Source organism: Pseudopodoces humilis, chromosome 3, assembly GCF_049639895.1.
Source record: "Pseudopodoces humilis isolate 2021_Gansu_Grassland_sample_001 chromosome 3, ASM4963989v1, whole genome shotgun sequence".
NCBI classification, from domain to species: domain Eukaryota; kingdom Metazoa; phylum Chordata; class Aves; order Passeriformes; family Paridae; genus Pseudopodoces; species Pseudopodoces humilis.
Window position 1 is genome coordinate 99,208,738 of NC_142202.1, and position 13,793 is coordinate 99,222,530.

At 35.9% G+C, this 13,793-nt stretch overlaps 1 protein-coding gene across 1 annotated transcript in view; it reads left to right on the plus strand.

Moving 5' to 3' along the window:
* The window catches only part of TAF1B (TATA-box binding protein associated factor, RNA polymerase I subunit B), a 45,530-nt gene that overhangs the window by 12,780 nt on the left and 18,957 nt on the right, over window positions 1-13,793 (plus strand). The window contains exon 8 of the mRNA XM_005521870.3: window positions 1,053-1,152. Within this exon, the coding sequence (XP_005521927.1) occupies window positions 1,053-1,152 (100 nt within the window). The remainder of the gene's footprint in view (window positions 1-1,052; window positions 1,153-13,793) is intronic.

The following is a 13,793-nucleotide window of genomic DNA, read 5'->3' on the forward strand; positions in this document are numbered from 1 at the left end:
GGGAGATAGCAGGTGAGCTCGTAAATTGCTCTAGGCTCAGAAGGGACATGGAATGTGTGTAGACCAAGAAGTTATTAGTCTACGTAGCAAGATGAGAGAGGTCCTGTGCAGATAACACTTATCAGCTGGGGAGAAAATTGTTTTCAGTCCTGATATTAATTAATGAACAGAGTTTTCTCTGCTTATAATGTTAACTTACTTAGGTTTAATGTACTCTTTTAACAAAATTGGTTTGGAGGAGATGGGAAGGCATTTCCAGCTGAGCCCTATAGGAGACTACCAGTGTGCCCTAGTGTGGAATGAGTGTGTTGTCTTGTGAGGATCTGTGCTTATTTGGTGCTTGCTTGGCCCATTGTGGGTGTCTGTTAAGATGCTGGATAAGAGCAGGGGATTAGTGTACTGGTAGCTTTTTATTGGTATCTATTGTCAAGTCTCATCTTTTATATATATTTATATATATATGTGTGTGTGTGTGTGTGTATTCAAGAAAAATATCAAATAATACTGTCAACCACTTACCAAAACCTCAGTAATACTTCTTTGAAAAGTAGTATCATAGAAACATAATTAATGTGGCGTCAGTTCTATGTATCCATTCATCATTCTGTGATTTTCTTCTCTATCACATTACCTGAGTCAAACTCCTCCAGCAGAAAGTCTTGTTTTAAAAGTAAAGCTTGCTTAAAGCTTTAGAATTTTGAAAAAAAACCCAAACCATTCAAAGGAGGTTTGAAGTAGTTCAAGAAATGGAATAGTTGAAGAATCTGCAGAACAAACTCCATGTAAGCTTGTTGACTGTATGCTTACTGCCATAATATTATCATTTGTCAGTCACATCTCTGAGCTTGAACTTAAAAGCCTGTTAAATGACTGAACTGATTTTTGTTCTGTGGAGCATTTTGGGTGTGCAGCTTCAGGTTGAGTTGCTTAGGTAGGATAATACTGATGTTATTTCAAATCAGAAGTTGATTTGTATATGAATTTTATAATAAACATAGAATTTGTCATCCTATATATTATTTTGATTTGGTCTTCATTTTTTTTTAATGCAGGTTTGTTGTTGAAGGGCATATTCCATATTTGAATGTTTTCGAGCATTTTCCGGAGAACATGAGGTTATGTGGACTTGATCTTAAGATCTTTTGTGTAGAGGTAAGTTTATTCTTAAAGGAAAAATTAAAACAAAAACCCAACCAAAACCTAGTTATTTAGTGGTATTTTAATTATTTTGGTCACTGTACTAATGAATTGATTAAATTGATTAAATCTATTATTATGTAAACAGGGTTTATGTTTCACAGTATTGGAGCCTGGCAGAAGTTAGTGCACTCTGTGACTTGGAGTGCTTTAATCTTTAACCAGTCTTATTAAACTGATTACCTAAATTAGAATTAAATTAATAAGTACTTGTGGAGAAAATGGTATTCAGAACTGCTCTCAAAACACTCAAAAATAGGATTTAGATTCAAGTCTAATGGCAATATATTATCCATTTTGGTGCTTATTTGAAATATCTCTTGACTTTGTTTGCAATTCCATATTCTTTTAATAAAATATGGTTTAGATGCTATCTCTTCTGTTCCTGTACTGATTGAAAGATATCAAATCTAAAATCTGCATAATGGGACACAGCTCTTTCAGGAACTGAATAGTAATGGACAGTCTTGAGAGAAATTTAAATTTCCCTTATTTAAGATTCTTACGTATTGTGGTAACAATTGCCCAATGACATTTCTGTTGCAGATAAAAATTTATTACAGATTTTTGAAGTGTGCAGATAAAATCTTAGCTTTTAAGAGCAGAAAGCAGGAATTCTGCTAAGCCCTCACTGATGACGTTGCAAGTAACATTATCATTCTCCAATATGTAGCTTATATTCAGCAGGTCTTGAGTTGTTGAGGAGTTGTGCCTTCAGAAGTTTTAGCATTTATATTATTTTTGGTTTTATATTGCTGCTTTTCTGTCTGGATAAATGAGAATTATGACTTCAACTTCTAAAAATCAGGAGATAAATTTAATATAAAACCTCTTGATTTTTTTGTCTTAGGTATTTCTGTAACAGAAAAGATGTTAGGTTGAAATATGAGTATAAAGTTGTTTTAAGTCTTTGTCTTTCTTTGCCTCTGTCTTCTGGATGAGTTTTTGTTCTATGAATTGCAACTGTAAAGCTTGTACCATACCTCGGAGTGGGAGAACTGGTTTACAGAGAGGAGGTGACAGTTTCCTTTGGAGGATCCTACTGTTTACTTTTGGGATAGGTCTGTTCCCTTCACTTCCGGAGCACAAGTAGATATGTACACTAATCAAGTAATCTCATAACTGTGTCTTCACTGAGATATATAAGTACAGCTCTGTAAGCTTACTGCTGTACCATTTGTTTTCCAGCCACTCCAGTATTATTGTGGCTTCTTTTTAGAAATGTCTTTTTCTTACTCTGCCTTTAATGTTACTTTAGTAAGGCATCTGCAGTTTTACGTAGTTTTAATGGTTTGTTTACTACATCATGAGACTGATAATTGCAAAATCCTTACTAGCGTTTTTCTATATCTCATATTTCTTACTGTAGAACTGAGATTACCAGTGTCTTACTGCATCTAGTTTTGGCATCAGAGCTTTTAGAAATTTGAGAGATGACGTTATTGTCCTGGAGTAGGAAATGAGATTGTATAATTCTCCATTCTGAAAATATAGCTTGCATTCTTTTCTATTTTGTGCTGTGTATAGAATATTTTGTAGACAATTATCTTTAAAACCTTTATATTATGGCTGTTAGAACTAGGCATGTAAGTTGCTCTAATGCCATTATTTGTTGTGCTTCAAGTCTGATGAGTATAAACTGCAAATATGTTCCAAAATATTGATAACTGACAAATATTCCATTTGTCTCCTTTTTTATTTTGAACGTATTTTTAGTGCATTTAATTGTGTCCTATGCAGCTAAAGTCTGAATCAAGAAGTAATTATGTTACAGTAACTTGAAGGATATGAAATAATACTAAATATCACTTTATCAGTTAAGTGCAGATGAAGCCTAACTTGATGAATCTCATCTTGCATATAAATATTCTCAGTGGCTTAAAGACTTTTTTTAGTAACAATTTCCCACATACCCAAAATATGCTGAATTTGTACAAGGTTGAAGTTGTTACAGGTGTTAGAAAAGTAAATGCAACATTACTGTGAGGTGAGTCATGCCTACGTTCTGTGCAGTGGCATGTGTATGTATAAATGCACAAAGGGTGTTTTATGACTTGTCATTCAGAAGTGGTTTTCTATACACAAGGAATGGGATTAGTTTCAGGCTTCCCAGCTGTGATAAATTTCTGTGCTGTGCAATTTAGGAATGGAGTCTGTATCAGGCAGTTTTCCCTGTGTTGCATACTGTTTAGCAATTAGAGGTGATTGCAGTCCAAGGAGAGGCCGAGAGAGTTGGGGGTTTTATCACTGAGAAGTGAGAGCTGGGGATGATTTCAGTAAGGTGTATAAATGTCCATCAGGGAGGAGTGAGGGTGGCATTGGGCTTTCTTCTTGGTGGTGTGCAGTGTGAGGACGGGAGACAACTGAAATACAGGGTGCAAACTGAAAAACAGGAAATTCCATTGAAATATAAAACTTTGTGTAAGGGTGATTGAGAGCTGGAACAGGCAACAGGAGTCCCTATCTTCAGAGATACACAAAACCTGATGGGACACAGTCCTGAGCAGCTTGCTGTAGTTGATCCTGCTTCAGCAGAGGTGTTAGACTCCATATATAATCTCCAGAGGTCCCTTCCAATCTCAAGTATGCCTAGTATTCTGTTCCACATTCTCAGTATACATGGCAGATAGGCCCTTCATGTTTTGGTAGTGGAACAGCTAACAAGGGCATAATTCTTCGTTCTGCTGAAACTGAACTTTTTTTAAAATAACTGCCACAAAGGTTTGGTTGTATCTGAACGCTTCTGTCCAGAGGTCTGGGAGCCATGGGCATGACTGTCATAAAGAGAAAAGGAGCCTCCAGCTCTCTGTATCATCTTTAATCATGATGCATAACTGTATAATATGTTATACAGGGCCTAACTAGAGATAAATACTACTCAAAAGTGTTCTATGAAGGATAAAGGTACTTTATAGAAGGTCTTCAAGAAAAATTATTCGTTTATCTTCCATATGTATTTGTCTTTCCATTGTTTCAAGTCAGTTTTCTAAGCTTTTACTTAATTAGTCATCTTATTTATCCTTTCCTCTATTAAATCATGTGCGTATTAGAAATTAGCCCTTGGGAAATGGGTTTTACCTAAATGTACAATGAGAGGGTTAACAGGGCAAACAGCAGTAGCAGCAAGATGCTGCTGTTCTGTTCAGAAGTTCTAACTTCCCAATACAAGGGAGGAAAAGCAAAATTTTCTTTTCTAAAACAAATGTTCTTATTCCATTTGATTAAAATCTTTTTGTATGTATGAAGAAAGAACAAGATATGTAAGTTTTTGGTTTTGTTCTGTGCAGGAGTTCAAGGGTTTTTTTCTTATATTTGCAAATTGTTTAACTACGGTAAATCTCTTCCCATCCTAAGGCTTGTGCCAGTATCCAGTACATCTTTTATAAGTGCAGTCATCTTTTATCCTTTAGGTGGAAATCACGTTTCTTCCATGTTTTAAATGCATGTAGGATATCTAGGATTTCAGGATATCTATTTCTTTTAAAACTCTTTAGTGTAGGAGTTAAGATGTATTTGTAAATTGGTAGTCATATATATATGAAGTTCACTGGCTAATTTGGTTTCAGCTTGTATTATTTTATTGTCTGGCCTCCAGATGCATACAAATTCCCTCTTTTATATCTACATGAAGTAGAGATACTTCTTTAAGATACACATCCTCCATTTTGCTTTTAGGGATTTAGCTTTATCCTTATACAAAATGGATTAAAGCATGCCTTTTGTCTTGAACTGTCAACAACTTGTTTTTGCCATAGGTCTGTCTCTGCCATGCATTCTTGACTTGGGACTGTATACTCAATTATCTCTTAAGTATTATTTTGCTTGTGCTTAAATGTTGGTTGTGCATTGTTGCCTCAAATTTACCTTTAACTTTCATTACTTTTTATAAAACACACTATTTTTCTGTGTATTTTACCTTTAACACATTGTAAATGGATGTTTTTTTTAATGTCCAAAAGTAATACTTGGTTTTGATTCTCACATTCTTCACACACACAAATTTAAATGTATGTGTATATATAGGTAAGCAGGTCACTCCCATGGATGTTGGGCAACATGGTTTACTGAAGTACTGAAGATAACAACCGTGTCACTTTGGAGTATGTGCTGGGTACAACAGGATAGGTGTAGTCTCATAAGCATCTTTCAGATCCTGTTGTGCTAAAGAGCTTTGGAGATGGTTGTCTCTCGATGCACAAGTGTCTGCACTTGGCAAGGAGCACGATGTGTGACCTCAGAGAAGTTCCCTTCTCTCAATCTCTTCTCCAAATTTAAAATAAAACTTTAGGAAGAAACTAGTTAAGAATCCTTTTTTTTTTTTTTTCTGCAAGGATGGGGGGCCTGGTGAAAGTTGAGCTTGGTGAGTTAGTTGAATTCTGCTCAGACCTGTCTTGTCCCTGAAGACAAAAGGAATGAATGTTTACAGAATTATCCTTTCTACTTCTTCTGCCCTGGGGTGTGGTCATGGAATGGCTTCTCTATAAGCCTTTCTCCCTTACTCTTAGGTGGAAGTAGCTGCACAATTCAAAATCCGCATGTTTTACAAGGCCACTGAATGTTTTAGTGTTGACAGCATTGTTGATACACCTTGCTGCCTAGGAATCTGTATCTTAAAAGTACTTCCTTTTTTGTTTTGTAATTCAATCCCATCCTCTCTTTTTTCATGGTTTTTGTTTGTTTGTGTTTTATAATCCAGAGTTTTGCTGCCTATAACAATGTACTTACTTTAAAAGACTTGATCTTGCCAACATGATAAAATTACCGTCTATACTTTTCAATTGTCTTAGTGTAGCTTTTTGTTTGTTTGTTGCTTTGTTTCTTTTTACACACCCAATTTCCAACTTAGATGAACAGAAGCACTGTTTAGTTTGAATTCTGCTCTAATTCACGTATTTCCATCCCTGGATGTCTTGATTCTTAAATGACTCCTACTGTTACTCCTCAGAATTTTCCGTGGTACAGAAATGCTTTCCTAACTTCCAATTGAGAATAGTGTTAGCATTCTTCCTTACCTTTGCCTGTAGAAAATTCTTGAATACATTCTGGTAAAGCAGCAGAAACATACTCTGCTAGTCATAAATCACTGTTGTGGACAAGAGAGAGGAATAATGAAACTCAAAATCATGTCATGATTTTTTCCCTTTTATCCCCCTTAGCTGAAAAGCTTCTTGTTCTTACCTTCTTGCTGATACCTTGTTTCTTTCAAGTTTAATGGCTTATCATTCTACATTAAAATTATATTTCTTTCTGTCTGTGTTGGATTAGGCCAGTAGCTCTGGGCAGCTCAGTTGTGTTCAGTTGAATAAGGGCTTTTAATTAATGCTCCATTATGAACTGATGTTGGCTTTGATGGAAAATTGAATTGAAAACAAATGTTTGCTGCTCTATAATTCATCCAAGCCTTCCTTTCCCTAAGGGTAACCTGTGATAGGTGTTGAAGTAGATGCTATAATGTATTTATAAAGTAGACTGGAAATCTTCAGCTCTTTTGAGAATATGTCACTTGAGCATTGAGTGTTTTATTCTGTATGATGCTTTGGCTTTATTGCATTTGTTCATTTGTGTTGGAGAAGTACATACCTTGCATTCACACACACACCCTCCCTAGCTTGGATTAGTAAATTTCTTTCCTCTTTTATTTAGGAGTGAAAGGTTTCCTTAAAAACTGAGATGATCATTCTTCTCTATACTGCCTGGAAACTTTCCAACTCTTTCATTTCTTCTTTTACAGTATTCTATAGTTTGTATTTTCTTCTTGTTCTTCTCTTCCATTTTTTTAAATGTTGCTTGGTTTTATTCTTGGCAGCATTTTGGTATCCATATTCTAGCACTAATCCTTCTGTCACCTATCTTTCTGTGTCATCTTCAATCTCACTTCTGCTATGAGAGATCTGATTACTGAGATGAATTTACCCAGGCTGCTCCTCTGCTCTCCAATCAAGCATGCTTCTGTTTTGCACCTTTGTTCTTCATGCTTTGCTTTCCTGCAGAGCAGCTCTTGAGTTTTAATTAAATTATGAGTTACGTACTTCCAGTGAGACTTAGTGGTAATATTTATTTGGTTCCCCTTTAATTTTTCCCATGAAAAAGGAGAAAGATTTTTCATATCAGCTTCTTGTGGGAGCTGGAGCTCCAGTCCACTCTCTCCTCACTTCTCCTGACCTTACAAAGGTTGCTTGACTGACAGGATATTTTTAGTTTCTGTTTTTCCTATTGCCATAGTATTAATTTGTTCAGGATCCATGCCAAGCTAATCATTCTACGGTTCCTGAATCGCCCCTTTTACATTTTTTTAAATACTGCATATTAAAGTGGAGAGTCCTTTGATGTTTAGAATTTCTTAAGATTATTTAAAAAAACAACATTTGTGTTTCAGAGAACTCCTTAGTTATTTCCTTGAAGCTTCTTGTGTGTAAATTATCTGGGCCTCTCCTTTGTAAAACACTCCATTTTATCAGATAGTGGTTTACTTCTTTGCAGACATAATCTTTCTCTTCCTTGCATGTGATTTTAATGCAATGAGTTCATATTCTTTTTCCAGTTACTGCACAGTCTTGCTTTTCTTCCTATTTCATGACTTACCTATTTACCTGTTGGATTGAAATTCAAGATTTTTGTTTAGGTTTTTAAGATTCCCTACTGCTTACAGCTTAGCCACCTTTACATTCTGTTTCATTGCAGAATATCTATAGTTTCTTGTCTTTTTTTTTTCCTCAAGTAGGAGTTTGTCTCTGAGCACTGCAGTCAAATGCCCCCCCCCCCCCCCCATCCCCCCATTCTTCAAAAGGGGGATCTTTTTTGGTATTTTTCCCTTTATCCAATTATCCCACAATAAAAAGAGGAATCTGATGGATCTGTCTGGGAGTGTAGTGACCTACCAGGACTGTATTTCGAGAGGTCTACTTGAGAACAAGTTTTCAGCTTGGGACTTGTATCCTTGTGTAGTACTACCCATGTGGGACTTGTATTCCACATTATAAATTACAATTTATGTTATGTTACAATATGATTAAATGTTCCGGAGTTTTACTACTGCAGATGGGTTAAAGATATGGAACCTCACATTTATATCCTTTTTCTCATTCTCTTCATTACAGGCAATATTACAATCAGAATATGGTTGTTAATACTCATTCCATATAAACACTTTGGGCCTTGTGACTACCCAACAACTCAGTAGCTTAGTAAAACTGCTTTATATAAACACTTTGGGCCTTGTGACCATCCAAGAACTCAGCAGCTCAGTAAAACTGCTTTGAATTACATGGGGATGTGCCACAAAAATGTATGTGAATCAATTCAGCTTTGTTCAAGCATAGTAAAAGCCATTTTGTTTTGTAAATTTAGCTGAAAAGTTTAAGTAATTTAAGACGCCTCCTGATTTTGATTTCCCTGTGAATGTTGGGGGCAGAAGAACTGTTAGGTAGCCTGGAGGAAAACAAAGATGCAGGGTTTCTCATGGATTAAGGAAAGACAATTTGTGCTTTGACAGTTACCTGCCATATACAGCCAAAAGCAGGAATTGGTTAGTCCTTAGCTTTTGAGCATAATGGCTCAATTTTAGAAATAATTTGGCATTCAATCCCCAGTAATTTCTAATAATCTCTACCAGTTTGTTACAAAGTGTGAGGGGACTCATGTAAAATACACAGCTAGGATTGGTTGAATAATTTATCTATCTTCTGACCAGAAGTAGCATCAGTATTATGAGTTTATTGAAAACAAAGTCTTTGAATTTACAGTACCTAATAACACAAGGAAACTATCACTCCTTTATCTAAGTGTATTGCTTGGCTTATTCACATTAGAAACACTTGTTTGCATTTTGGTTTAGATAGTCAGAGCTGCTTTTGTTTTGTTTCCTGCAGTCAAAAGCATATCACAGATATTTTACTGTGTTTTGAAGTGTATAAACTTCCCTGGGAAGCTTTGAAAAGTAGCTGCTCTCTCACTTACTAAGAGTATTTTCATTTGAGCACTTAAATGTGGATAGCAAGGAAGGACAGAGAGAGATAAGCAGAGGTGCTGTTGTTAGAGTATTGATACTTCTCTCTTCTTGCCTACTCTCAGTTTTCTGGAGGTCTGTGCAAGCTTGCAAAGGTTGTGAGCTGTATTCACTCATGCTGGTAATTCTTCCTACCTTACACTGATAACAAAGCCTAAGGACTTCTTAATCATTCTTTTCAATACTGAAAGAATTAATATCTCCTCATATAATAAAAGATCACTGGTAACCCTCATTGCACTACAGGGAAGAACGTGTTCTGTCCTTGAACCATGAAGCGCTCAGGGAAAAGCAAAGTGTCTGTGGGGATTGTGTTACCTAGGAATAGGTCAATAGAGTGTTCTGCTCATGGCATAAATTCATGTGAAACTCTAATATTGACCACTGAAGATCCTTGGAAATCTCACAATGACTATTTTTAGTATTGCTAAAAATATAGGTACTTGTCTTCCCCTTCAAGGCAATGTCTCCCTTGGGTTTCCTGCTGTAATTCCTTGATTTGTACCCTAAATTGGATGCAATGTGGCTGAGTGCTTTCATACAGCAAATGATAGTTCATTCTTTGTGAATGTTTTATATCAAAGATGCTATTTATGGTACTGTAATTTCATCAACTTAAAAGCAGAAGGATTAGAATTTACTTCATTACAGAGTTTGAGTATGTGAATAGAAGTTTATAAACTTGACAATATTTCTTAAGTGCTGGTGTTTCTTTAGTTGTGGGTGTGGATTTAGTCTCCTAATTATAGTACTCTTCTAGGAGGGACAGGTGAAATGAATCACTGTTCTAAGGCTTTATGCTTCTTGTCCCACTGTCTAAGGAGGAGTGAAATTCTCTGTATACTTCTGTACTGTGAATATTGCGTGAGGTCATTGTACTGAAATTGTTATTGTGGAAATGATTTATACTGTTTGGTGACGGTTTTAGTGTTACTAATCTGGTAGATGACAACAATAACATGTTAAATAATTTTCTAGTCTGAAGAAGGCTCTTTTAAATAAAATGGTCTTCTGACTGTTTTTGATAATAAAACCATGTAGGAAAAAGTAAAATGCATATCTCTGATATATGCAAAGATTACTTACACTTGCAGAAGGAATTTGTAAAGAATGATAATTTTGAAAAAAAAATCCAGTGTAACAAAAGTATACCTGCAAGTTCCTTAGTTTTCATCATTCTGTTCAGTCTGTTTTTTTCACTTTTCCTCTCTTTTTTCCTCTTAATAAAATTCTGAATCCTGTGTGAGCAGTTTGGAATAAGTCAAACATTCCCCTTTTTGTATCTACAGAGATATATAATTTTGGAGCTTCATATTTAGGAGAATGCAGATGGAGAAATACTGCTTGAAATTTCTCAAACCTCCTTCTTGTCCAACAGCTGACATGAATATCTTTATTCTAGGTAGAAAAAATAGTATGAAGTAAAGAAAATTTGATTTGTACTTTTCTCTGAAAGCTGGTGTTATCAATGCTTCTATGTTCATGTACCAGCCTTAGTTTAAATACCTGTGTGATTTTAATTATACAAGTTCCTGTAATCCCTTAATGATGCAGTTTTCAAACACACAGTGGTTTTAGTCCAGCTACATTAGAGTTATTTTCTAATAACTCCTGACATCTTATAAAAGAATGGAGATGAAAAAAAAATTATGTTAATGTATAAACCTGTAATGTACTGTATCTTAAATACTATAAAGTTCTGATTGGGCATTTTACTTTTCTTACCCTCCCTTTTGTTGCAGAAGAACTAAGAGGTACAGGGAGTCACAACATGGATTATCAAATATAGATAGTTTTCCTACAAGAAACAATATTATCTACTTATCTTTAAACCTAAAAAAGAGGTGACTAAGAGGAAGATGTGGTGATAGTTTGTAGAACATGTTCAGGAGGCAGTTGTTCAATGTCTTTTCCAGTTCAGGGACTGGGAGGTGTAAACAGAGGTTGCTGGTTTGCAGGTTCACAATCAAACAGCAGGAGATGTGGTTTCATACATTTTGTGGGTAACTGGTGAAATTTCTTGCCTTAAAGGATTCTCTGGATGTTAAAAGGGCCAGATGTTGACTGTACAAATGCCACGGAAGAATAGAAATCTGGAACAAAAGAATAGAGAGATCTCACTGCTGAGTCAGCCACAAATGGTGTGAAGCTGGACAGATGTTTGGTAGTGTTGTGGCTTGCTTGGTTCATAAATTCCTCCCTGCACATTTTGCTTGCTTGCTTCTGGGTGCAAGGCTAAATAGATTTTTTTTGATTGATGTGGTACAGTCCCTTTTTTTTAATTTTTTTTGTTGTTGTTGTTCTGGTGTTTCAGTTTGTGGGTTTCTGGTGTTTCAGTTTGTGGGTTTTGTGTTCTGGGGAGACTTTTTTTAAAGATCATAAAACTTCATTTTTCATTAACTAGTTATCTTAGAACAACTCTTTTAAAGTCATAGTTCAAGCCTTTGAGTTAGGTGAACTAAATATGGTCTGATATAGTTTCACATTTAGAGATCTCAGGATGTTTTGTATTCAATTTGAGAAATGTTGAGGAATGATTAAGTGGTGAAAGTATACAAAATCATTGCATAAAAGGGGTATGTCTACCCTACACCAAAGAATTCTAAGCAATAAATATTACACATTTTTCTTAAGCAAAACTTTGCGATTTGAAAATAGATTTTTTTGTGCTTGTATTTTTCTAATGACCTTTTGGTTTGTTTTGATGGAGGAACTATAAAGGAATTGCTTGTTTAATAACTCACAATGTAAAATTCCTTACTGTTGAGTAGCAGTGATGATCCCAATGCTGGGAGGAAGCAGGAACACTTGCAAGAGACCTGGCCTAGAAATGTGGTAAGAGAAACATGAAAAGCCATGTAAAAATAAATAAATTCTAGGTCATGGGGCAGCCATCCTGGGCTGACAGGGACTGCAGCTTAAGGGGTTTTGGACTTTACCCTTAATATTTCTAAACAGTCTTCAGTTCTGTGCAGTCATCTTTTGGCCCTAGAAGCAAGTACAGGTCTTGATTTGTGAACAGATTAAGTTAATACTCTATCTTCTTTTAATTTCTTTGAACAGCGACTTAAGTTTTATGGTTGAGCATATGAAATTCAGGAATTACTGAAGAGAACATGCATTTAGATGAGACTCTGTGAGTGCACTAGGGAGTACTCGTTATAATTTCATCTCATATTGTTTCTAACCAACATAGCATCTTAGCTCAGCATGCAGGAGGTAGTGAGCTGCTCTGAATCTTTCCCTTCCTATGGAGTTCAAGCCTGCATTAGTACAAGCTAGGTGAAACCAGCTCAACTGAGGAATATTTGGTTCTTTCTCCTCCTTTGATGGTGGTCATTCCCCCTGGTCACAGGGCAGCTGCTCCTGCTGGGCTGGGCTCTCAGGGGTGTTGTGCTGCTCTCTCCCAAGGTGGAAAACTGGGACAAAGACACCTGCCTGAGGGACTGGGGTGGGTTTGTGCCACATTCATGAAGAAACATGAAGATTTTCTAAATTCTGGAAAATGGTGACTGTATTTAATTATTTTTTTCCACGCTGGCTTTTTGAAACGCTTTTGTATCCCTTAATAATCTGCTGCTGGCTAAAGCACATGTCTTCAAGTCATCACACAGCTCTTAGGAAACTGCTGACATATGGATTGTCTAACACTCTGGGTTTTGGTGGATTGCATATACATATATTTTAGTTTGGGTCTGATTCAAGCAGAGTAATACCTGACTAAGTCTGTTAGTGAACTCATAAATGCAGGTCAAAATATTTGCTGTTTTCTCCTGGACAGCTTGGACTGGAATGACAACAGCTTTCTGCTTCCCTGGAAAGCGTATCCATCAGACTGGCTATTAGACACGTTCCTCTGTTTGCTGATGTCTTCCTCTCAAAATATTCCAGGTCTTATGTATAAGAGCCTCTATTCCTGACTAAAATTTGAATGACCTTAATTGCCATATGGTTTTTTTATTTTGTTTTTTCAGTGGTAACTATTTAAAGAATTCAAATTAAGATAGAAGCCGGTCATTCTTGTTTATTAAAAAAAAAAAAAAATCTTTTAAGAGGGATAAAATTCTATCTATACAAATTCTGCTAACCAGCTATGCTGCACTTACTTTCTCAAACAATCAGGGATCCCTGCTTTGGTCCGCTGGTATTTTGAGATACCTTGTAATCTTTTTTGAGGGTGGGTGTGTATCTGTTGGTACGGCTTTTTTTCTCTGCCTAACTCTGTATTTTTTGTGCATTTTAGCAGGTGCATGCAGTACTTGTTCAGGATAGAAGGTAGTGCAGAATGAAAAGAAGCAAGGGTGAGGCTTTTATTTGAAAGAAAAGAGCTGAGGAGGAAGTTCACTGCTGAAAGGGTTATTGTAATCAAGTTTATCATGAGAGCTTGCTGTTGTGTAACAGAAACTCTAGCTTGTCCATACCTGTCTTTAAGCATTACTTAATGAAGAAAGAAAACAAACCTACCAAAGTATTTATGAAATTCAATAAAATTTGTTCTCAAACCCTTAAATTTCAATACTTTATGACAGTTCAGCTCCTTATTGAAATCCTCTATGTATTTTTAGAAAGACTGCATTTTTTTAGAAAAGTG